The 25,466-nt window shown below is 48.9% G+C and overlaps 3 protein-coding genes across 5 annotated transcripts in view; 1 reads left to right on the top strand and 2 right to left on the bottom strand.

Annotated features, from left to right (window-relative positions):
• Positions 1-13,415, top strand: part of LOC124008301 (cohesin subunit SA-1) — a 64,724-nt gene extending 51,309 nt beyond the window's left edge. For all 3 annotated transcript variants that reach the window (XM_046319466.1, XM_046319465.1, XM_046319468.1), the window contains 3 exons: positions 11,515-11,629; positions 11,770-11,850; positions 11,969-13,415. In XM_046319466.1, coding sequence (XP_046175422.1) covers positions 11,515-11,629; positions 11,770-11,850; positions 11,969-11,992 — 220 coding nt within the window. In that variant the 3' untranslated portion in view covers positions 11,993-13,415. The remainder of the gene's footprint in view (positions 1-11,514; positions 11,630-11,769; positions 11,851-11,968) is intronic.
• A 573-nt stretch (positions 13,416-13,988) lies between these two features.
• On the bottom strand, positions 13,989-18,307 carry LOC124008196 (propionyl-CoA carboxylase beta chain, mitochondrial-like). Its single transcript, XM_046319296.1, has 13 exons — positions 18,043-18,307; positions 17,818-17,937; positions 17,625-17,693; positions 17,449-17,505; positions 17,244-17,357; positions 17,028-17,138; positions 16,693-16,922; positions 16,479-16,560; positions 16,282-16,405; positions 16,101-16,208; positions 15,716-15,915; positions 14,950-15,049; positions 13,989-14,876 (listed from the first exon to the last, which is right to left on the bottom strand). Exons 1-13 carry the CDS (start codon positions 18,286-18,288, stop codon positions 14,755-14,757), a joined length of 1,683 nt encoding a protein of 560 aa, XP_046175252.1. The 5' UTR covers positions 18,289-18,307; the 3' UTR covers positions 13,989-14,754.
• Positions 18,308-18,766: 459 nt separating this feature from the next.
• Positions 18,767-25,163, bottom strand: LOC124008197 (neutral cholesterol ester hydrolase 1-like). The gene is made up of 6 exons (XM_046319297.1): positions 24,773-25,163; positions 22,138-22,381; positions 20,804-20,873; positions 20,465-20,636; positions 20,258-20,397; positions 18,767-20,156 (listed from the first exon to the last, which is right to left on the bottom strand). Exons 1-6 carry the CDS (start codon positions 24,911-24,913, stop codon positions 19,670-19,672), a joined length of 1,254 nt encoding a protein of 417 aa, XP_046175253.1. The 5' UTR covers positions 24,914-25,163; the 3' UTR covers positions 18,767-19,669.
• Between the last annotated feature and the right edge of the window lie 303 nt (positions 25,164-25,466).

Raw genomic sequence — 25,466 nt, 5'->3', positions numbered from 1 at the left:
CCACCTCTCTCTAGTCTAGTGTGTGTATGTACTGACCCCCCACCTCTCTCTCTCTAGTCTAGTGTGTGTATTTACTGACCCCCCACCTCTCTCTCTAGTCTAGTGTGTGTATTTACTGACCCCCCCACCTCTCTAGTCTAGTGTGTGTATTTACTGACCCCCCCACATCTCTCTCTAGTCTAGTGTGTGTATTTACTGACCCCCCACCTCTCTCTCTAGTCTAGTGTGTGTATTTACTGACCCCCACCCCTCTCTAGTCTAGTGTGTGTATTTACTGACCCCCACCTCTCTCTCTAGTCTAGTGTGTGTATTTACTGACCCCCCACCTCTCTCTCTAGTCTAGTGTGTGTACTGACCTCCCCACCTCTCTCTCTAGTCTAGTGTGTGTGTACTGACCCCCCCACCTCTCTCTCTAGTCTAGTGTGTGTACTGACCCCCCACCTCTCTAGTCTAGTGTGTGTATTTACTGACCCCCCCACCTCTCTCTCTAGTCTAGTGTGTGTATTTACTGACCCCCCCACCTCTCTCTCTAGTCTAGTGTGTGTATTTACTGACCCCCCACCTCTCTCTCTAGTCTAGTGTGTGTGTATTTACTGACCCCCACCTCTCTCTCTAGTCTAGTGTGTGTATTTACTGACCCCCCCCACTCTCTCTCTAGTCTAGTGTGTGTATTTACTGACCCCCCACCTCTCTCTCTAGTCTAGTGTGTGTATTTACTGACCCCCCCACCTCTCTCTCTAGTCTAGTGTGTGTACTGACCCCCCACTCTCTCTCTAGTCTAGTGTGTGTGTATGTACTGACTCCCCCACCTCTCTCTAGTCTAGTGTGTGTGTGTGTATGTACTGACTCCCCCACCTCTCTCTCTAGTCTAGTGTGTGTACTGACCCCCCACCTCTCTCTCTAGTCTAGTGTGTGTATTTACTGACCCCCCACCTCTCTCTCTAGTCTAGTGTGTGTATTTACTGACTCCCCCACCTCTCTCTAGTCTAGTGTGTGTATGTACTGACCCCCCACCTCTCTCTCTCTAGTCTAGTGTGTATTTACTGACTCCCCCCACCTCTCTCTAGTCTAGTGTGTGTATTTACTGACTCCCCCACCTCTCTCTAGTCTAGTGTGTGTGTATGTACTGACCCCCCACCTCTCTCTCTCTAGTCTAGTGTGTGTATTTACTGACCCCCCACCTCTCTCTCTAGTCTAGTGTGTGTATTTACTGACCCCCCCACCTCTCTAGTCTAGTGTGTGTATTTACTGACCCCCCACATCTCTCTCTAGTCTAGTGTGTGTATTTACTGACCCCCCACCTCTCTCTAGTCTAGTGTGTGTATTTACTGACCCCCCCACCTCTCTCTAGTCTAGTGTGTGTATTTACTGACCCCCCACCTCTCTCTCTAGTCTAGTGTGTGTATTTACTGACCCCCCCACCTCTCTCTCTAGTCTAGTGTGTGTATTTACTGACCCCCCCACCCCTCTCTAGTCTAGTGTGTGTATTTACTGACCCCCCACCTCTCTCTCTAGTCTAGTGTGTGTATTTACTGACCCCCCACCTCTCTCTCTCTAGTCTAGTGTGTGTACTGACCTCCCCACCTCTCTCTCTAGTCTAGTGTGTGTGTGTACTGACCCCCCACCCTCTCTCTAGTCTAGTGTGTGTACTGACCCCCCCACCTCTCTAGTCTAGTGTGTGTATTTACTGACCCCCCACCTCTCTCTCTAGTCTAGTGTGTGTATTTACTGACCCCCCACCTCTCTCTCTAGTCTAGTGTGTGTATTTACTGACCCCCCACCTCTCTCTCTAGTCTAGTGTGTGTGTATTTACTGACCCCCCCACCTCTCTCTCTAGTCTAGTGTGTGTATTTACGGACCCCCCACTCTCTCTCTAGTCTAGTGTGTGTACTGACCCCCCCACCTCTCTCTCTAGTCTAGTGTGTATATGTACTGACCCCCCACCTCTCTCTAGTCTAGTGTGTGTGTATGTACTGACTCCCCCCCCACCTCTCTCTCTAGTCTAGTGTGTGTACTGACCCCCCCACCTCTCTCTCTAGTCTAGTGTGTGTATGTACTGACCCCCCCACCTCTCTCTAGTCTAGTGTGTGTATTTACTGACCCCCCACCTCTCTCTAGTCTAGTGTGTGTATTTACTGACCCCCCCACCTCTCTCTCTAGTCTAGTGTGTGTACTGACCCCCCACCTCTCTCTCTAGTCTAGTGTGTGTATTTACTGACCCCCCACCTCTCTCTCTAGTCTAGTGTGTGTATTTACTGACCCCCCCTCTCTCTCTAGTCTAGTGTGTGTGTATGTACTGACCCCCCCCCACCTCTCTCTAGTGTAGTGTGTGTATTTACTGACCCCCCCACCTCTCTCTAGTCTAGTGTGTGTACTGACCCCCCCCCAACTCTCTCTCTAGTCTAGTGTGTGTGTATGTACTGACCCCCACCACCTCTCTCTAGTCTAGTGTGTGTGTATGTACTGACCCCCCACCTCTCTCTAGTCTAGTGTGTGTATGTACTGACCCCCCACCTCTCTCTAGTCTAGTGTGTGTATGTACTGACCCCCCCCCACCTCTCTAGTCTAGTGTGTGTACTGACCCCCCCCCACCTCTCTCTAGTCTAGTGTGTGTATTTACTGACCCCCCATATCTCTCTCTAGTCTAGTGTGTGTATTTACTGACCCCCCACCTCTCTCTCTAGTCTAGTGTGTATATGTACTGACCCCCACCTCTCTCTCTAGTCTAGTGTGTGTATTTACTGACCCCCCACCTCTCTCTCTAGTCTAGTGTGTATATGTACTGACCCCCCACCTCTCTCTATTCTAGTGTGTGTGTATGTACTGACTCCCCCACTCTCTCTCTAGTCTAGTGTATGTACTGACCCCCCACCTCTCTCTCTAGTCTAGTGTGTGTATGTACTGACCCCCCACTCTCTCTCTAGTCTAGTGTGTGTATGTACTGACCCCCCACCTCTCTCTCTAGTCTAGTGTGTGTATGTACTGACCCCCCACCTCTCTCTCTAGTCTAGTGTGTGTATTTACTGACCCCCCACCTCTCTCTCTAGTCTAGTGTGTGTATTTACTGACCCCCCCCCCCACCTCTCTCTCTAGTCTAGTGTGTGTATTTACTGACCCCCCCACCTCTCTCTCAGTCTAGTGTGTGTATTTACTGACCCCCACCTCTCTCTCTAGTCTAGTGTGTGTATTTACTGACCCCCCACCTCTCTCTCTAGTCTAGTGTGTGTATTTACTGACCCCCCACCTCTCTCTCTAGTCTAGTGTGTGTATTTACTGACCCCCCCACCTCTCTCTCTAGTCTAGTGTGTGTATTTACTGACCCCCCACCTCTCTCTCTAGTCTAGTGTGTGTGTATGTACTGACCCCCCACCTCTCTCTCTAGTGTAGTGTGTGTATTTACTGACCCCCCACCTCTCTCTCTAGTCTAGTGTGTGTACTGACCCCCCACCTCTCTCTCTAGTCTAGTGTGTGTACTGACCCCCCACCTCTCTCTCTAGTCTAGTGTGTGTGTATGTACTGACTCCCCCACCTCTCTCTAGTCTATTGTGTGTGTGTGTGTATGTACTGACTCCCCCACCTCTCTCTCTAGTCTAGTGTGTGTATTTACTGACCCCCCACCTCTCTCTCTAGTCTAGTGTGTGTGTATGTACTGACTCCCCCCACCTCTCTCTCTAGTCTAGTGTGTGTACTGACCCCCCACCTCTCTCTCTAGTCTAGTGTGTGTACTGACCCCCACTTCTCTCTCTAGTCTAGTGTGTGTATGTACTGACCCCCACCTCTCTCTCTAGTCTAGTGTGTGTATGTACTGACCCCCCACTCTCTCTAGTCTAGTGTGTGTACTGACCCCCCACCTCTCTCTCTAGTCTAGTGTGTGTATTTACTGACCCCCCACCTCTCTCTCTAGTCTAGTGTGTGTACTGACCCCCCACCTCTCTCTCTAGTCTAGTGTGTGTATGTACTGACCCCCCACCTCTCTCTCTAGTGTAGTGTGTGTATTTACTGACCCCCCACCTCTCTCTCTAGTCTAGTGTGTGTACTGACCCCCCCACCTCTCTCTCTAGTCTAGTGTGTGTATGTATGTACTGACTCCCCCACCTCTCTCTAGTCTAGTGTGTGTGTGTGTATGTACTGACTCCCCCACCTCTCTCTCTAGTCTAGTGTGTGTACTGACCCCCACCTCTCTCTCTAGTCTAGTGTGTGTATTTACTGACCCCCCACCTCTCTCTCTAGTCTAGTGTGTGTATTTACTGACTCCCCCACCTCTCTCTAGTCTAGTGTGTGTATGTACTGACCCCCCACCTCTCTCTCTCTAGTCTAGTGTGTGTATTTACTGACCCCCCACCTCTCTCTAGTCTAGTGTGTGTATTTACTGACTCCCCCACCTCTCTCTAGTCTAGTGTGTGTATGTACTGACCCCCCACCTCTCTCTCTCTAGTCTAGTGTGTGTATTTACTGACCCCCACCTCTCTCTCTAGTCTAGTGTGTGTATTTACTGACCCCCCCACCTCTCTAGTCTAGTGTGTGTATTTACTGACCCCCCACATCTCTCTCTAGTCTAGTGTGTGTATTTACTGACCCCCCACCTCTCTCTCTAGTCTAGTGTGTGTATTTACTGACCCCCCACCTCTCTCTAGTCTAGTGTGTGTATTTACTGACCCCCCACCTCTCTCTCTAGTCTAGTGTGTGTATTTACTGACCCCCCCACCTCTCTCTCTAGTCTAGTGTGTGTATTTACTGACCCCCCACCCCTCTCTAGTCTAGTGTGTGTATTTACTGACCCCCCACCTCTCTCTCTAGTCTAGTGTGTGTATTTACTGACCCCCCCACTCCCTCTCTCTCTCTAGTCTAGTGTGTGTACTGACCTCCCCACCTCTCTCTCTAGTCTAGTGTGTGTATTTACTGACCCCCACCTCTCTCTCTAGTCTAGTGTGTGTATTTACTGACCCCCCACCTCTCTCTCTAGTCTAGTGTGTGTATTTACTGACCCCCCACCTCTCTCTCTAGTCTAGTGTGTGTATTTACTGACCCCCACCTCTCTCTCTAGTCTAGTGTGTGTGTATTTACTGACCCCCCACCTCTCTCTCTAGTCTAGTGTGTGTATTTACGGACCCCCCCACCTCTCTCTCTAGTCTAGTGTGTGTACTGACCCCCCACCTCTCTCTCTAGTCTAGTGTGTATATGTACTGACCCCCCACCTCTCTCTAGTCTAGTGTGTGTATGTACTGACTCCCCCACCTCTCTCTCTAGTCTAGTGTGTGTACTGACCCCCCCACCTCTCTCTCTAGTCTAGTGTGTGTATGTACTGACCCCCCACCTCTCTCTCTAGTCTAGTGTGTGTATTTACTGACCCCCCACCTCTCTCTCTAGTCTAGTGTGTGTATTTACTGACCCCCCCACCTCTCTCTCTAGTCTAGTGTGTGTACTGACCCCCCCCACCTCTCTCTCTAGTCTAGTGTGTGTATTTACTGACCCCCACCTCTCTCTCTAGTCTAGTGTGTGTGTATTTACTGACCCCCCACCTCTCTCTCTAGTCTAGTGTGTGTATTTACTGACCCCCCACCCTCTCTCTCTAGTCTAGTGTGTGTATTTACTGACCCCCCCACCTCTCTCTCTAGTCTAGTGTGTGTGTATGTACTGACCCCCCCACCTCTCTCTAGTCTAGTGTGTGTGTATGTACTGACCCCCCACCTCTCTCTAGTCTAGTGTGTGTATTTACTGACCCCCCCACCTCTCTCTAGTCTAGTGTGTGTATTTACTGACCCCCCCACCTCTCTCTCTAGTCTAGTGTGTGTACTGACCCCCCACCTCTCTCTCTAGTCTAGTGTGTGTATTTACTGACCCCCACCTCTCTCTCTAGTCTAGTGTGTGTATTTACTGACCCCCCCACCTCTCTCTCTAGTCTAGTGTGTGTATGTACTGACCCCCCACCTCTCTCTAGTCTAGTGTGTGTGTATGTACTGACCCCCCACTCTCTCTAGTCTAGTGTGTGTATGTACTGACCCCCCACCTCTCTCTAGTCTAGTGTGTGTATGTACTGACCCCCCCACCTCTCTCTAGTCTAGTGTGTGTACTGACCCCCCCCACTCTCTCTCTAGTCTAGTGTGTGTATTTACTGACCCCCCCCACCTCTCTCTAGTCTAGTGTGTATATGTACTGACCCCCCACCTCTCTCTCTAGTCTAGTGTGTGTATTTACTGACCCCCACCTCTCTCTCTAGTCTAGTGTGTATATGTACTGACCCCCCCACCTCTCTCTATTCTAGTGTGTGTGTATGTACTGACTCCCCCACCTCTCTCTCTAGTCTAATGTATGTACTGACCCCCCACCTCTCTCTCTAGTCTAGTGTGTGTACTGACCCCCCACCTCTCTCTCTAGTCTAGTGTGTGTATGTACTGACCCCCCACCTCTCTCTCTAGTCTAGTGTGTGTATGTACTGACCCCCCCACCTCTCTCTCTAGTCTAGTGTGTGTATTTACTGACCCCCCACCTCTCTCTCTAGTCTAGTGTGTGTATTTACTGACCCCCCCCCACCTCTCTCTCTAGTCTAGTGTGTGTATTTACTGACCCCCCCCCACCTCTCTCTCTAGTCTAGTGTGTGTATTTACTGACCCCCCACCTCTCTCTCTAGTCTAGTGTGTGTATTTACTGACCCCCACCACCTCTCTCTCTAGTCTAGTGTGTGTATTTACTGACCCCCCCACCTCTCTCTCTAGTCTAGTGTGTGTACTGACCCCCCCACCTCTCTCTCTAGTCTAGTGTGTGTACTGACCCCCCACCTCTCTCTCTAGTCTAGTGTGTGTGTATGTACTGACCCCCCACCTCTCTCTCTAGTGTAGTGTGTGTATTTACTGACCCCCCACCTCTCTCTCTAGTCTAGTGTGTGTACTGACCCCCCACCTCTCTCTCTAGTCTAGTGTGTGTACTGACCCCCCACCTCTCTCTCTAGTCTAGTGTGTGTGTATGTACTGACCCCCCACCTCTCTCTAGTCTAGTGTGTGTGTGTGTATGTACTGACTCCCCCACCTCTCTCTCTAGTCTAGTGTGTGTATTTACTGACCCCCCCCACCTCTCTCTCTAGTCTAGTGTGTGTGTATGTACTGACTCCCCCACCTCTCTCTCTCTAGTCTAGTGTGTGTACTGACCCCCCACCTCTCTCTCTAGTCTAGTGTGTGTACTGACCCCCCACTTCTCTCTCTAGTCTAGTGTGTGTATGTACTGACCCCCCACCTCTCTCTCTAGTCTAGTGTGTGTGTATGTACTGACCCCCCACCTCTCTCTCTAGTCTAGTGTGTGTACTGACCCCCCACCTCTCTCTCTAGTCTAGTGTGTGTATTTACTGACCCCCCACCTCTCTCTCTAGTCTAGTGTGTGTACTGACCCCCCACCTCTCTCTCTAGTCTAGTGTGTGTGTATGTACTGACTCCCCCACCTCTCTCTAGTCTAGTGTGTGTGTGTGTATGTACTGACTCCCCCACCTCTCTCTCTAGTCTAGTGTGTGTATTTACTGACCCCCCACCTCTCTCTCTAGTCTAGTGTGTGTATTTACTGACTCCCCCACCTCTCTCTAGTCTAGTGTGTGTATGTACTGACCCCCCACCTCTCTCTCTCTAGTCTAGTGTGTGTATTTACTGACTCCCCCACCTCTCTCTAGTCTAGTGTGTGTATGTACTGACCCCCCACCTCTCTCTCTCTAGTCTAGTGTGTGTATTTACTGACCCCCCACCTCTCTCTCTAGTCTAGTGTGTGTATTTACTGACCCCCCCACCTCTCTAGTCTAGTGTGTGTATTTACTGACCCCCCCACATCTCTCTCTAGTCTAGTGTGTGTATTTACTGACCCCCCACCTCTCTCTCTAGTCTAGTGTGTGTATTTACTGACCCCCACCTCTCTCTAGTCTAGTGTGTGTATTTACTGACCCCCCACCTCTCTCTCTAGTCTAGTGTGTGTATTTACTGACCCCCCACCTCTCTCTCTAGTCTAGTGTGTGTATTTACTGACCCCCCACCCCTCTCTAGTCTAGTGTGTGTATTTACTGACCCCCCACCTCTCTCTCTAGTCTAGTGTGTGTATTTACTGACCCCCCCCACCTCTCTCTCTCTAGTCTAGTGTGTGTACTGACCTCCCCACCTCTCTCTCTAGTCTAGTGTGTGTGTGTACTGACCCCCCCCCACCTCTCTCTCTAGTCTAGTGTGTGTACTGACCCCCCACCTCTCTAGTCTAGTGTGTGTATTTACTGACCCCCCCACCTCTCTCTCTAGTCTAGTGTGTGTATTTACTGACCCCCCACCTCTCTCTCTAGTCTAGTGTGTGTATTTACTGACCCCCCACCTCTCTCTCTAGTCTAGTGTGTGTGTATTTACTGACCCCCCACCTCTCTCTCTAGTCTAGTGTGTGTATTTACGGACCCCCCCCCACCTCTCTCTCTAGTCTAGTGTGTGTACTGACCCCCCACCTCTCTCTCTAGTCTAGTGTGTATATGTACTGACCCCCCACCTCTCTCTAGTCTAGTGTGTGTGTATGTACTGACTCCCCCACCTCTCTCTCTAGTCTAGTGTGTGTACTGACCCCCCCACCTCTCTCTCTAGTCTAGTGTGTGTATGTACTGACCCCCCACCTCTCTCTCTAGTCTAGTGTGTGTATTTACTGACCCCCCCACCTCTCTCTCTAGTCTAGTGTGTGTATTTACTGACCCCCCCACCTCTCTCTCTAGTCTAGTGTGTGTACTGACCCCCCCCACCTCTCTCTCTAGTCTAGTGTGTGTATTTACTGACCCCCCACCTCTCTCTCTAGTCTAGTGTGTGTGTATTTACTGACCCCCCACCTCTCTCTCTAGTCTAGTGTGTGTGTATGTACTGACCCCCCACCTCTCTCTAGTCTAGTGTGTGTGTATGTACTGACCCCCCACCTCTCTCTAGTCTAGTGTGTGTATGTACTGACCCCCCCACCTCTCTCTAGTCTAGTGTGTGTACTGACCCCCCCCCCCCACCTCTCTCTCTAGTCTAGTGTGTGTATTTACTGACCCCCCCACCTCTCTCTCTAGTCTAGTGTGTGTATTTACTGACCCCCCCACCTCTCTCTCTAGTCTAGTGTGTATATGTACTGACCCCCCACCTCTCTCTCTAGTCTAGTGTGTGTATTTACTGACCCCCCCCTCTCTCTCTAGTCTAGTGTGTATATGTACTGACCCCCCACCTCTCTCTATTCTAGTGTGTGTGTATGTACTGACTCCCCCACCTCTCTCTCTAGTCTAATGTATGTACTGACCCCCACCTCTCTCTCTAGTCTAGTGTGTGTACTGACCCCCACCTCTCTCTCTAGTCTAGTGTGTGTATGTACTGACCCCCCACCTCTCTCTCTAGTCTAGTGTGTGTATGTACTGACCCCCCACCTCTCTCTCTAGTCTAGTGTGTGTATTTACTGACCCCCCCACCTCTCTCTAGTCTAGTGTGTGTATTTACTGACCCCCCACCTCTCTCTCTAGTCTAGTGTGTGTATTTACTGACCCCCCCCCACCTCTCTCTAGTCTAGTGTGTGTATTTACTGACCCCCCACCTCTCTCTAGTCTAGTGTGTGTATTTACTGACCCCCCACCTCTCTCTCTAGTCTAGTGTGTGTATTTACTGACCCCCCCACCTCTCTCTCTAGTCTAGTGTGTGTACTGACCCCCCACCTCTCTCTCTAGTCTAGTGTGTGTACTGACCCCCCACCTCTCTCTCTAGTCTAGTGTGTGTGTATGTACTGACCCCCCACCTCTCTCTCTAGTGTAGTGTGTGTATTTACTGACCCCCCACCTCTCTCTCTAGTCTAGTGTGTGTACTGACCCCCCACCTCTCTCTCTAGTCTAGTGTGTGTACTGACCCCCCACCTCTCTCTCTAGTCTAGTGTGTGTGTATGTACTGACTCCCCCACCTCTCTCTAGTCTAGTGTGTGTGTGTGTATGTACTGACTCCCCCACCTCTCTCTCTAGTCTAGTGTGTGTATTTACTGACCCCCCACCTCTCTCTCTAGTCTAGTGTGTGTGTATGTACTGACTCCCCCACCTCTCTCTCTCTAGTCTAGTGTGTGTACTGACCCCCCCACCTCTCTCTCTAGTCTAGTGTGTGTACTGACCCCCACTTCTCTCTCTAGTCTAGTGTGTGTATGTACTGACCCCCCACCTCTCTCTCTAGTCTAGTGTGTGTGTATGTACTGACCCCCCACCTCTCTCTCTAGTCTAGTGTGTGTACTGACCCCCCACCTCTCTCTCTAGTCTAGTGTGTGTATTTACTGACCCCCCACCTCTCTCTCTAGTCTAGTGTGTGTACTGACCCCCCACCTCTCTCTCTAGTCTAGTGTGTGTATGTACTGACCCCCCACCTCTCTCTCTAGTGTAGTGTGTGTATTTACTGACCCCCCACCTCTCTCTCTAGTCTAGTGTGTGTACTGACCCCCACCTCTCTCTCTAGTCTAGTGTGTGTGTATGTACTGACTCCCCCACCTCTCTCTAGTCTAGTGTGTGTGTGTGTATGTACTGACTCCCCCCACCTCTCTCTCTAGTCTAGTGTGTGTATTTACTGACCCCCCCACCTCTCTCTCTAGTCTAGTGTGTGTATTTACTGACTCCCCCACCTCTCTCTAGTCTAGTGTGTGTATGTACTGACCCCCCACCTCTCTCTCTCTAGTCTAGTGTGTGTATTTACTGACTCCCCCACCTCTCTCTCTCTAGTCTAGTGTGTGTATTTACTGACTCCCCCACCTCTCTCTAGTCTAGTGTGTGTATGTACTGACCCCCCCACCTCTCTCTCTCTAGTCTAGTGTGTGTATTTACTGACCCCCCACCTCTCTCTCTAGTCTAGTGTGTGTATTTACTGACCCCCCACCTCTCTCTAGTCTAGTGTGTGTATTTACTGACCCCCCACCTCTCTCTAGTCTAGTGTGTGTATTTACTGACCCCCCACCTCTCTCTCTAGTCTAGTGCATACGTAGAATGTATGCACACATGACTGTAAGTCGCTTTGGATAAAAGCGTCTGCTAAATGGCATATATTATTATATTATTATTATTAGTGTGTGTACTGACCCCCCCACCTCTCTCTCTAGTCTAGTGTGTGTATCCAATTTGTAAGTCGCTCTGGATAAGAGCGTCTGCTAAATGACTTAAATGTAATGTAAATGTATTTACTGAACCCCCACCTCTCTCTCTCTAGTCTAGTGTGTGTATATACTGACCCCCCCACCTCTCTCTCTAGTCTAGTGTGTGTACTGACCCCCCACCTCTCTCTCTCGTCTAGTGTGTGTATTTACTGACCCCCCACCTCTCTCTCTAGTCTGTGTGTATTTACTGACCCCCCCACCTCTCTCTCTAGTCTAGTGTGTGTATTTACTGACCCCCCCACCTCTCTCTCTAGTCTAGTGTGTGTATTTACTGACCCCCCACCTCTCTCTCTAGTCTAGTGTGTGTATTTACTGACCCCCCCACCTCTCTCTCTCTAGTCTAGTGTGTGTATTTACTGACCCCCCCACCTCTCTCTCTAGTCGTGGTCTGATGGAGGATGACGCAGAGCCAATCTTTGAGGACGTCATGATGTCATCGCGAGGTCAACTGGAGGACATGAACGAGGAGTTCGAAGACACCATGGTCATCGACCTGGTTAGTGACGTCACTTCCTGTTGCTGTGACATCACTTCCTGTCTGTCGTGTTTGATTGTCTTTTCGGTCGTCGATTCTGTTGCGTAATTCGTCCAGTGTGTATCGCTTCTATCGTTGATTCTCGCGTTCTGTCGTTCCAGCCTCCCTCCAGGAACAGACGTGAGAGGGCGGAGCTCAGACCAGACTTCTTCGACTCAGCAGCCATGATCGAGGACGAGTCGGTAAGCAGAACACACACACAGCCTTGCAGTGGTAAACCAGTGTGACCCTAAGACATCTAAAACATGATCCATGATGATATCTGTCATTTAACGACATCTCTTTCGTCCGTTATCCCAGGGTTTCACCATGCCCATGTTCTGATCCAGTGTTCCCGGTCCTTCCTGAAAGGGGGAGGAGCCTTCGACATGATGAGCTGTCAATCAAACATCAGACTGTCTGTCAGAACTTTTATCACACACACTCGAACTCTGATCAGCCAGTTGACAGCTTTGTGTGTGTGTGGAGTGGATCCCTTCCAGATAACCACTCACTGGCCGGCCGAAGGATCCCGCTCAACCCTGACAATTTCGGACAAAATATCGTACAAAGTATCTATCGTACATAGAGAAGATATTTTATCGTTCAGTGGACGTGTGGGTGTGTTGGCTACAAACCGGACAGAATATCGGACAAAATATCGTACAAAACATTGTTCAACATTTCTTTAAAAATATTGTAAACTTTGGCCCTTCTTGTTTGTTCCCACTGACTTGTTTTAACTTCCTGTTATTGTTAGCGTTTTGGCTAATCTCTCCACTAGCTCTGTGGTTTTCGTGGCCCTGTGTGCCCGGCTATACAGTCCCCCATGCCACACAGTTGTATGGTTGTTTCGTTCCACTTCCGAAGTCATGTATAGTCCTCCCACTTGATATTAAATGTGATAATTCTTTACTCTTTCTTTACTCTCTCACTCCTGTCTCGTCCCTCTTTACTATCTCTTCCCCTTTGATGGTGTTGAGAATATCCTTTATTTAGTTTTATTGGCAAATGCACCAAACAGCAACCATTGGGACAGAACTAGAAGAGTTCTCATTGGCCATACAAGAGGCTGTGACATCATAGCCAAATCCCAAGCCCCTCCCCCTCAGCTCCAGACACACACCTACGGTTGAATCGCAGCTTTTTAAAAACGTTTTAAAAATAAATATATTTTGAATTTCAGTAGCTTTAGTACAAAGTTTTAAAACCAAGTGAGTTTTAAGTTTTTTGTTCTGATATTTGTACAGTTATCTTTCTGAAAAAGTATCTTGTTTGTTGCCAAACGGTTGCCTAAATGCTTATATATGATTAGTCCCTACTGCTCAGGCTGTTGCCATGGATACCCAGCCTGTTAAGCGCCATATAAGGATGTGTCCAGTGCGACCGTAGATGTCGTGCAGACTCAGTCTAAAGTGACTTCCTCTCCATCTGCACTGATGAGGAAGAACTGGACAGGTAACCGCTAATATCCAGTAGCCTTCTACCATATTCATTTCACCTGTCCTCTTTTCAGATCAGTGCATATGAAGGTGGAGACCAGCAGAGAATACCCATAACAGTTGATTGGTTGTCTTATCACTTTGACCCACCCCTATTGTTCTTCTGCTGGCTGGTTAAGCTGCCCTTCTGTAAATATCAGAGATGATTGGTTCTTTCTTTAGCGATGGCATCACCTGCCCTTTAACCTTCTAAAATACTTTTTTTCTTCCTGTGAACTTGTTGAACTTATCTTTTTTAAATAAATAAAATCTGTAATCTAATTTTGGATTGTGTGTGTTTTGGTTCTAAGAATAGACTCCATACAGGGCCTTTGGAAAGTATTCAGACCTCTGGACTTTTTCCACATTTTGTTACTTTACAGCCTTATTCTAAAATGGATTAAATGTTTCTCTCAGTACCCCATAATGACAAAGTGAAAACAGGTTGACATTTACCAAAGTATGTAGACCCTTTGCTATGAGGCTCAAATTGAGCTCAGGTGCATCCTGTTTCCATAACTTGATTGGACAGGCAAACACAGTATGTCGAAGGACTTACCCGTAGAGCTACAAGACAGTAACTTAAAGTGGAGAAAGTCTGAACACATTCCAAATTATATATGGAGACTGAGCAACAACAGTGTCTGTACTTTACATTCCTAAAGAAAATTTACATTTTCGATCCTGGTCATCCTTACTGCCTCTGATCTGGAAGACTCACTAAACACATTCTTAGTTTGTAAACAGAGTTGGTGTGCCCCTGGTTATGAAAAAACAATGGTGCCATCTAGTTTGCAAGTTATGCTTAAGTATATTTTAGCAATTACATTTAAAAAAAACACTTTTAGACATTTACTGGGTGAATTTCACTTGAGGCATCTTTAATTTTAGTCAATTATGACAAAGTGGGTACTTCTTCCAGCATTGGTGACGAGGATGAGTGAGGGTGCTTGGCTGATTATCACACACATGTTCAAACTGCCATTGAGATAATATAACAATATAACATTCTGTCTCACGCGGACAAAGACATTTTTATTTAACAAACTAGTCTATGGACTCACGGCAGGTGTGTTAATTTAACCAGATAGAAAAACAGCTGATTCTTCCAAACAAGTCCCACAGGGTTAGAGACAAATTGATCTAAGCCAGGTCTCTCCAACCCTGTTCCTGGAGAGCTACCCTCCTGGAGGTTTTTGATCCATCCCCAGTTGTAACTAACCTGATTGTTGTTTGAGCGAAAACCTACAGGACAGTATCTCTCCAGGAACAGGACTGGAGTTAACCAACAGGATGGTCTCTCTCCAGGAACAGGACTGGAGTTAACCAACAGGATGGTCTCTCTCCAGGAACAGGACTGGAGTTAACCAACAGGATGGTCTCTCTCCAGGAACAGGACTGGAGTTAACCAACAGGATGGTCTCTCTCCAGGAACAGGACTGGAGTTAACCAACAGGATGGTCTCTCTCCAGGAACAGGACTGGAGTTAACCAACAGGATGGTCTCTCTCCAGGAACAGGACTGGAGTTAACCAACAGGATGGTCTCTCTCCAGGAACAGGACTGAAGAGCCCTGGTCTAAGCTATAGGTGAAGTGAGAGACAGGTCGGGTGGTTGAAGGTGTCTGTTAGAGTGGGATGTTGGCGTGTTTCTTCCAGGGGTTGGTCTGTTTCTTGGAGGCCAGAACCTCCAGATCCCTACAGATCCTCTTCCGGGTGGTCGACGGCACGATGATGTCATCCACAAACCCTAAAACACACACGGTTACAACGGAGGAGTGGGTGTAATGTTTGTTGGAATGGAGTGTGTGTGTGTGTAGTACCTCTGACAGCGGCAGGGAAAGGGTTGGCAAACTTCTCTACGTATTCAGCCTCCTGCTCTGCCTGGTTGGATTTCCCTCTGAAGATGATCTGCACAGCACCCTGGGAACATGTTAGAGAGGCAGACATGTTGGGAATGTTTTCAAGTGAGCACTGACCTTTTCCCATTTTGACATTGTGAATGTTACCTTGGTCTTGTGTAGGAGGTGTGTTGCGTTACCTTGATCTTGTGTAGAAGGTGTGTTGCGTTACCTTGGTCTTGTGTAGAAGGTGTGTTGCGTTACCTTGGTCTTGTGTAGGAGGTGTGTTGCGTTACCTTGGTCTTGTGTAGGAGGTGTGTTGCGTTACCTTGGTCTTGTGTAGGAGGTGTGTTGCGTTACCTTGGTCTTGTGTAGGAGGTGTGTTGCGTTACCTTGGTCTTGTGTAGAAGGTGTGTTGCGTTACCTTGGTCTTGTGTAGAAGGTGTGTTGCGTTACCTTGGTCTTGTGTAGGAGGTGTGTTGCGTTACCTTGGTCTTGTGTAGGAGGTGTGTTGCGTTACCTTGGTCTTGTGTAGAAGGTGTGTTGCGTTACCTTGGTCTTGTGTAGAAGGTGTGTTGTGTTACCTTGGTCTTGTGTAGAAGGTGTGTTGCGTTACCTTGGTCTTGTGTAGGAGGTGTGTTGCGTTACCTTGGTCTTGTGTAGAAGGTGTGTGTGTGTTGTGTTACCTTGGTCTTGTGTAGGAGGTGTGTTGCGTTACCTTGGTCTTGTGTAGGAGGTGTTGTGTTACCTTGGCTCCCATCACGGCCACCTCTGCAGACGGCCAGGCGTAGTTCACATCTCCTCTCAGGTGCTTGGAACTCATGACGTCATACGCTCCTCCGTAGGCTTTCCTAGTGATGATGGTGATCTTGGGGACGGTGGCCTCAGCAAAGGCAAACAGTAGCTTGGCTCCGTGTCGGATGATACCTCCATACTCCTGAGACGTACCTGAGGGAAACGGCGAGGAAGGTGGAATCCTCTGGTTTGAAAAAAAATCTTGAACTTGTTTTGAATCAAAACATGACAGTTGATCGCAGTACGACGGTTTCACAATTTATGCGAAAGCTGTCAAGTGAGACATTTACTTGTTCACGTGCCAATTATTCATGAGGAAAGTCAGACTTGCGAACTACCTGGCAGGAAGCCGGGCACATCCACGAAGGTGAGGATGGGGATGTTGAAAGCGTCGCAGAAACGAACGAAGCGAGCTCCCTTCACTGATGAGTTAATGTCCAAGCAACCTGCACACACACAGGAGAAGCATCACCACCACCGTCATCATCACTAATCCATCCATCTGATTCTTCTACTCACCAGACGCTACTTTAGGTTGATTCCCTACAATTCCAACAGTTCGTCCGTTCATGCGAGCGAATCCCACTACGATGTTTTTAGCGTAGTTAGGCATGATCTCAAAGAACTCCCTCTCGTCCGCAATCTAAAGTTAAAACCACAGATCAATAGACAACAGGCTCTGTGTGTGTGCGTGCGTGCGTGTGTGTGTGTCCTACCCCCTGGATGATGTCCAGCATGTCGTAGGCTTTAGTGGTCTCAAAGGGAACAATGGTGTCCAGACCAGGAACCAGTCTATCACTGGAGAGGAGAGGGATGAGATCAAACATCCTCCAAAGGCCATTCATATGGATTACATTTCAGGAATATCCCAAATGCCATGGTCAGTTCTGTGATTGGCTAGTCTGTCAGAGGTGTTCTGTGGTTGGGTACCTGGGGTCGTGGCACTCAGTAACGGGGGCGGGGTCCTGGTTGCTAAGAGGAAGGAAGTTGAAGAAGTTTCGGAGGTTGAGCAGAGCATCGATGTCGTTCTCAAACGCACGGTGAGCGACGCCTGACACGGCGGTGTGTGTTTTAGCTCCTCCCAGTTCCTCCTGAGTGACGTCTTCATTGGTGACAGACTTCACTACGTCAGGACCTGTGATGAACAGGTATGAGGTGTCCTACACACACAAAGATCTGGATATAACCCATGATAGTTGTATTAATTGTACAGTGCATCTATTCAGGAAGGGTCCTGTGGTTCTCCTATACCGTGTGTGTCTTACCTTGACCATAAATGTGAAGTCGGTCAGGGCAGGAGAGTAGACAGCTCCTCCAGCACAGGGACCCATGATCAGAGAGATCTGAGGAACCACACCCGAAGCCATCACATTCCTCTACAAAGAGAGAGGAATCGGGAGAGTACATTTTAGAAGCGATGTCATTTCTTTGCTGTCATCCTCATCCCAGTAACCAGTCGAATCAAGCCCCGCCCCCCTTACCAGGAAGATGTCGGCGTATCCAGCCAGTGACTCCACCCCCTCCTGGATCCTGGCTCCGCCAGAGTCGTTTAGACCAATGACTGGAGCACCCACCATCATGGCCTGGTCCATGATCTACAGACAAAGGGATGTGACTAGAAGTAATGAATGCGAAGCAGGAGTGGTGTGAACCACCAGGCCCTGGAGAGTGAGCCCGTCCTCCTACCTTACAGATCTTCTGTGCGTGAGCCCCAGACAGACTGCCTCCAAATACTGTGAAGTCCTAAGACAGAGCAAGAGACATTTATTGTGAAAATAAATGGTAACTACTTTGATGTGTGTGTGTGTGTGTGTGTGTGTGTGTGTGTGTGTGTGTGTGTGTGTGTGTGTGTGTGTGTGTACCTGACTGAAGACATACACCAGCCTTCCGTTGATCCTCCCCTGTCCAGTCACCACACTGTCCCCTGCGAACTAAAAGGAGTGGGAAGCTGAAACGATGTTGATGACGAATCCATTTTTTAAAAATTAATCCGTTTATTCCATTTTGTCCATAGGCTGGATAATATGTAGGAACCTCTATGCTGAAGTGTTATACCTTGTTGTGGTCCTCTTCCATGCCGAAGTCAGAGCAGCGATGTTCCACAAACATGTCACATTCTACAAACGAGTCTTTATCCAACAGCAGCTCAACTCTCTCTCTGGCTGTCAGCTTCCCCTGTGGAGAAGATCATTACACAGACAAAACGTTAAACGGACCAACAGACAGGCAAACAGATAAATACACCAAACTGACACACCTGCGCATGCTCAGATTATTTACCCTTTTGTGTTGCGCGTCAATTCTCTTCTGACCTCCTCCGATCAGCGCAGCATTTCTCTTTCTGTCTATCCTCTCCTGAACGGAGAGATGACTAACGGAATACCACCGCCGCGACTGTTGTTGCGTGTGGGACTGTGCAACCGCTGCCGAAGCCACGCCATGTTTTACCTGTCCGAATGTTTTAAAAGAAGCTTTTAGTCCGGAAAGCAGACCACAGCTACTCCGTGCTACAGCGAAGGCCGCCATTGCTGTCTGACTGACGTACCAGGGTGGGTGGGCACTGTAGGAAAGTGACGCGCGATTGAGCCAATCACCAGACGTTCTTTTTTTTTAATGGCCAGTCAAAAACGAGGTAAATCTGGAGGGGGGTTGACTTGACGTGTCAACATATTTAGAACCGTATATGATAGGTCAACCTTGAGGGGTTGTAGATTGATGTTTGGTCTGAATGTCATGGAAATACAAACTACACTCCCCAGAAAGTTGGTTTGGCATCTCCTCTGTGATTGGTCGGTCTGACCGACACCCTACCCTCCTAGCCACAACTCCTTTCCAAAGCACTGTTGTAGAGATAACATCATTGGATTGGTAGAATAAGCAACATGCTAAATGCATTATACATGTGTCACTCATCTATATGTTGAAATCGTTTCGAAACTCAAGTGTGTATATTGTACTGGCTGTGTAACACTGTAAGCCTACAGTATAAAAACAAGAGAAACACTCAAACTGATTCATATTTATTGGAGGGTTAAACATCTAGCAACCATTACAATCGTAATTGTACATAAAGTACTGACACCCAGCAGCAGTTACTGGGGACAACTGAGATCCTTCTGTTCAATGGGAAACAATCAAGCTCTCACAGTGTTGTGAGATGAAGTGTGTAAATACAGTCTGGTTGTAGATGAAGTCCTCACTCAATAACTTGTCTAAAGAGCATACTTATTTTTCAAGTTGTGTTATTGTTCTTACAGCACCAGGGGATCGTGTTGTATGACCCTACCTTTTGAGTCTTCATGGTTTTTCCATAGAGGCACAATTCTTTATAGATTGCATTGCTGTATAAGCCAGTTGTGCACGTAACATAATTTAACCCAATCTAGTCTAGAACTAGGACTGTTATCAGATTACTCAGATTACTACATTCTAACACTGCGCATTGATTGGCTTAGATGGACATTTATTTTAGTGTATTAGTTTGACAGACAGATAACAGACCATGTTTAAAACACATATGTATTGTTCAGGTCAGGTGAGCAGAGCTGGGATAGGATGACGTGTGTGTGTGTGTTTAACGGAACCAAACATATTGTGACACACACACACACACACCCCAGAGTGCAAACAGCTACAAATCAGGGAACGGTGTCTCTGTTATATTCTTACATTCTAACACAGTCTAAAACACCCGTCCAACCCAGTTTGATCCAGTTTAACCCAGTAAGGGAGACATTCTAACCCAGGTCAACAATCAGGTTGAACCCAGTTTAAAAGCCTTAAAACATCTGCTTGTCTAACCTGGACATTGGTCTGAAATTCTGACTGCAAGATGGCTTTGGGTTTGCAGTTGCGCACGCACGCACGCACGCACACACACACACACACACACACACACACACACACACTAGAGGTTTTCCTGCAGCCAGTCCATGTATCCTCTGATCATTCTTTTCCCCACATCAAAGAAAAATGGCCAGTGTGCAAAACTCAAGGCGCCGTGGAAACCATCGTCATAGTGATGGCTGGAAACCGTGACGCCCGCGTCCTGTAGCCTCCTGGTGTACATCAACCCATCGTCTCTGAGCACATCGTACTCACACGTTAGAATGTAAGCTCGCGGCGTTCTACCCAGAACCCCCTGCTCCGCCAGCAATGGCGCCGCTCGGACATCCAACAACCCCGGGAGAAGATCACCCTCCTGCCCCATGACCTCTTGTGACCCCATCTCCATGCCAACAGGCTTGTAATGCTTCATGTGTTTGGCTGGCAGAAGGTTGGTCCAGTTGAGATGGGAGCGGAGGGAGGGAGGGATGGAGGGATGATGGAGGAAGGAGGGGGACAAGAGGAGGGGATGGAGAGAGGTATCAACCCCCAGGTAGAGCAGCCAGAACCTACGGACAAAGAGAGAGAAGAGTTACTAACACAGGTGTGTGTGTGACTGTGTGTGCATGCAGATGTGCGCCAGTGTGTGTTAACATGTACGTGTGTGTACCTGGCCATTATAAAGCGGTGTAGGATGGGTATGTTGTGGTTCTGTTGGTGGGATGGAGTGTTGAGGTCTAGACCCTGGAGGACTGGGTAGATTAACGCCTGAACACTGAACTTCACACTCACGCTGTCATCTACCGAGATCTGTGAAGACAGGGAGAGTATGTTAGTGTGTCTGTGTAGACGTGTGTGTGTGTGTATTTGTGTGTACCTGCTGTGCGACAGCCGCAGCGAGGTTTCCTCCAGCGCTGTCGCCTGACACGGCCACACGCTGTGGATCCACAGACAACTTTCCCAGAATGCCCGGCTCAAGGAAGTGCTTGGCCGCAGCCAGACAGTCCTCATACTGCACAGGGAAATGCACTTCTGGAGCCAGACGATACCTACACACACACACAGTAAAAGTTACAAAACACTTCTTTATCCTTATAACAATTTTGTCCAAACCTTAACTTATTATTATGGCATTATAAGAACCCAAGACATTCATATTGAGTGTGTGTGTGTGTAACTGAAGCTAATACAGTGTGAAAAGAGATGACACACTTACTCTACAGACACAACCACTGCATTCAGCTCATCAGACATCTGCCTACACAAGACATCATAGCTCCCCATCTCTGAGAGGAAGACAGGGAGGGGGAAGAGAGAGGTAGAGAAGGAGAGAAGGAGAGAGGTGGGGGGGAGTAGAGAAGGAGAGAGATGGGGGAGTAGAGGAGGAGAGAAAGAGAGCGCGGAGCAGAGGAGAGAAAGAGAGCGCGATGGGGGAGCAGAGGAGAGAAAGAGAGCGCGATGGGGGAGCAGAGGAGAGAAAGAGAGCGCGATGGGGGAGCAGAGGAGAGAAAGAGAGCGCGATGGGGGAGCAGAGGAGAGAAAGAGAGCGCGATGGGGGAGCAGAGGAGAGAAAGAGAGCGCGATGGGGGAGCAGAGGAGAGAAAGAGCGCGATGGGGGAGTTGAGGAGCAGAGAAAGAGATGGGGAGCAGAGAAAGAGATGGGGGAGCAGAGAAAGAGATGGGGGAGCAGAGAAAGAGATGGGGGAGCAGAGAAAGAGATGGGGAGCAGAGAAAGAGATGGGGAGCAGAGAAAGAGATGGGGAGCAGAGAAAGAGATGGGGAGCAGAGAAAGAGATGGGGGAGCAGAGAAAGAGATGGGGGAGCAGAGAAAGAGATGGGGGAGCAGAGAGCGCGATGGGGGAGCAGAGGAGAGAAAGAGAGCGCGATGGGGGAGCAGAGGAGAGAAAGAGAGCGAGATGGGGGAGCAGAGGAGAGAGAGAGAGATGGGGGAGTAGAGAGAGAGAGAGAGATGGGGGAGCAGAGGAGAGAAAGAGAGATGGGGGAGTAGAGGAGAGAAAGAGAGATGGGGGAGTAGAGGAGAGAAAGAGAGATGGGGGAGTAGAGGAGAGAAAGAGAGATGGGGGAGTAGAGGAGAGAAAGAGAGATGGGCGAGTAGAGGAGAGAAAGAGAGATGGGAGAGTAGAGGAGAGAGAGAGAGAGAGATGGGAGAGTAGAGGAGAGAGAGAGAGAGAGATGGGAGAGTAGAGGAGAGAGAGAGAGAGAGATGGGAGAGTAGAGGAGAGAGAGAGAGATGGGAGAGTAGAGGAGAGAGAGAGAGATGGGGGAGTAGAGGAGAGAGAGAGAGAGAGATGGGAGAGTAGAGGAGAGAGAGAGAGAGAGATGGGAGAGTAGAGGAGAGAGAGAGAGATGGGAGAGTAGAGGAGAGAGAGAGAGATGGGGGAGTAGAGGAGAGAGAGAGAGATGGGAGAGTAGAGGAGAGAGAGAGAGATGGGAGAGTAAAGGAGAGAAAGAGGAAAACAGTGAGAAGTCAAAGGTTACATTAGCGTTACATCATGAACTAGATGTTTATGCTGGTAAACACACACTTACTGGTGGCCCCCAGGGCCCATCCTCCTCCATGGTAGAACATCACAGCCCTCCTCAGACCCCCCTCTCCTCCCCCCGCGGCCGGGGGCTCGTACACACGCACCGGGACTCTGTCAAAGTCCACGTCACTCACCCTCACCCCGCCTCTCTGCCCTCCCGCCATCTCCCCCAGGGTCTCCAGCACCGATATGGTCCCCCGAATCCATGGGATGTGGTGACTGAGACCCAGACACTGGCACAGGTCACCCTGGGGGAGAGGGGGAGGGAGAGAGAAGGACAGAGAGATAGACCTTTGAATGAGGTCAGAGAGCTGGAGTATTACATTTACATTTAAGTCATTTAGCAGACGCTCTTATCCAGAGCGACTTACAAATTGGTGCATTCACCTTATGACATCCAGTGGGACAGTCACTTAACAATAGTGCATCTAAAACTTAGGGGGGGTGGGGTGAGAGGGATTACTTAACCTATCCTAGGTATTCCTTAAAGAGGTGGGGTTTCAGGTGTCTCCGGAAGGTGGTGATTGACTCCGCTGTCCTGGCGTCGTGAGGGAGTTTGTTCCACCATTGGGGGGCCAGGGCAGCGAACAGTTTTGATTGGGCTGAGCGGGAGCTGTACTTCCTCAGTGGTAGGGAGGCGAGCAGGCCAGAGGTGGATGAACGCAGTGCCCTTGTTTGGGTGTAGGGCCTGATCAGAGCCTGGAGGTACTGAGGTGCCGTTCCCCTCACAGCTCCGTAGGCAAGCACCATGGTCTTGTAGCGGATGCGAGCTTCAACTGGAAGCCAGTGGAGAGAACGGAGGAGGGGGTGACGTGAGAGAACTTGGGAAGGTTGAACACCAGACGGGCTGCGGCGTTCTGGATGAGTTGAAGGGGTTTAATGGCACAGGCAGGGAGCCCAGCCAACAGCGAGTTGCAGTAATCCAGACGGGAGATGACAAGTGCCTGGATTAGGACCTGCGCCGCTTCCTGTGTGAGGCAGGGTCGTACTCTGCGGATGTTGTAGAGCATGAACCTACAGGAACGGGCCACCGCCTTGATGTTAGTTGAGAACGACAGGGTGTTGTCCAGGATCACGCCAAGGTTCTTGGCGCTCTGGGAGGAGGACACAATGGAGTTGTCAACCGTGATGGCGAGATCATGGAACGGGCAGTCCTTCCCCGGGAGGAAGAGCAGCTCCGTCTTGCCGAGGTTCAGCTTGAGGTGGTGATCCGTCATCCACACTGATATGTCTGCCAGACATGCAGAGATGCGATTCGCCACCTGGTCATCAGAAGGGGGAAAGGAGAAGATTAATTGTGTGTCGTCTGCATAGCAATGATAAGAGAGACCATGTGAGGTTATGACAGAGCCAAGTGACTTGGTGTATAGCGAGAATAGGAGAGGGCCAAGAACAGAGCCCTGGGGGACACCAGTGGTGAGAGCGCGTGGTGAGGAGACAGATTCTCGCCACGCCACCTGGTAGGAGCGACCTGTCAGGTAGGACGCAATCCAAGCGTGGGCCGCGCCGGAGATGCCCAACTCGGAGAGGGTGGAGAGGAGGATCTGATGGAGAGAGGAGAGAGAGTTAGCTTTAGCAGTGCGGAGCGCCTCCGTGATACAGAGGAGAGCAGTCTCAGTTGAATGACTAGTCTTGAAACCTGACTGATTTGGATCAAGAAGGTCATTCAGAGAGAGATAGCGGGAGAGCTGGCCAAGGACGGCACGTTCAAGAGTTTTGGAGAGAAAAGAAAGAAGGGATACTGGTCTGTAATTGTTGACATCGGAGGGATCGAGTGTAGGTTTTTTCAGAAGGGGTGCAACTCTCGCTCTCTTGAAGACGGAAGGGACGTAGCCAACGGTCAGGGATGAGTTGATGAGCGAGGTGAGGTAAGGGAGAAGGTCTCCGGAAATGGTCTGGAGAAGAGAGGAGGGGATAGGGTCAAGCGGGCAGGTTGTTGGGCGGCCGGCCGTCACAAGACGCGAGATTTCATCTGGAGAGAGAGGGGAGAAAGAGGTCAGAGCACAGGGTAGGGCAGTGTGAGCAGAACCAGCGGTATCCCTGGTAGTTTAGTATGCTAACCCTGTTCTAGGGGCTAGGGCTTTGACTTGAGAGTGAGTGTTTGTTCTGTCCTACTAACTCCTATGGTCAATGTCACACCCTTGGCAATGACCACCATAGGAGTTGGCAAGACAGCACAGATCCTTGGCCAGGATAGGGCTCCCAGAGGACACTTTTAGCAATCTACTTACCCCATGACTGTGTGAAATCTAGGTGAAGGGCCACACACACACAAGGACTGTAAAAGAGCTTGTGCTGTATTTAGCTAATTCAAATCAATTAGCCACATATGATTTCACACAAGGGCTGGAGAAAGCACAGTAAAGCATTGTTTTACTTAGATCACCAAATCAGTTCACATGTTCAGACTAACTAGCTAGCTTGACAACGCGTCACATGTTAGCTGCATTATAAAAACTATTTAGCTAGTATAGCCTCCAACTCAGTGTCTTAAACCAATAGGCCTAAACCTGCTGCACCTGAATGCGATACATTAGTCGAGTGATAGAGAAAGCATTGCCTACTACTCGTTAATTTAAAGAACTGTCAAGCTAATGTAAAGTATGATTTCGCTTATAGCCATTCTTCATGTTTCTTACCACTTGCAGCATAGCTCGGAATAAGGCGTCCAGCAGCATCAGTTTCAAAGGCTCCTCGATGGCAGCAGGTAACGGTGTATAGATGTAATAAGAAACACCCACCGTTAATATCAATGTTACTACAATAGAAGACAACTTCATCTTTAAAACACCAGTATTACTAACGTTAGCGATCTCCCTAACATGAGACTGAGTTAGCTTTATATTAAAGATTCCGACTTCTCTCGTTAATACCGCTTCAACGGAACGTGTAAGAATGATATAAATGACATATTCTGAACCAGTTATCGATATCGAAAAAGTTACACCCCTTGTTTTTGCATATTCGGTGTCGTATTTTCTTAGCTAAAACGTTACTCCCCTCCGCTCAGAGGTAACGTCTTAAAACTGCAACGCCTACTTTTGGATGATAATGAAACGTGGCAATTGTTTCTAAATCACAAGACATCGCTCTCAATTCCACGGCAATTTGCTGAGCTTTTTTTTGACTTTATCAATTCATTTTCATTCACTTTACAGATAAATACTTCCAAAAAACGTAAATACAGTGCCTTGCGAAAGTATTCGGCCCCCTTGAACTTTGCGACCTTTTGCCACATTTCAGGCTTCAAACATAAAGATATAAAACTGTATTTTTTTGTGACGAATCAACAACAAGTGGGACACAATCATGAAGTGGAACGACATTTATTGG

The sequence above is a fragment of the Oncorhynchus gorbuscha genome, linkage group LG21 (genome assembly GCF_021184085.1).
Source record: "Oncorhynchus gorbuscha isolate QuinsamMale2020 ecotype Even-year linkage group LG21, OgorEven_v1.0, whole genome shotgun sequence".
In the NCBI taxonomy this organism is placed as follows: domain Eukaryota; kingdom Metazoa; phylum Chordata; class Actinopteri; order Salmoniformes; family Salmonidae; genus Oncorhynchus; species Oncorhynchus gorbuscha.
The sequence above is the reverse complement of the archived record's forward strand: the minus strand, read 5'-3'. Positions and strand labels throughout refer to the sequence as shown.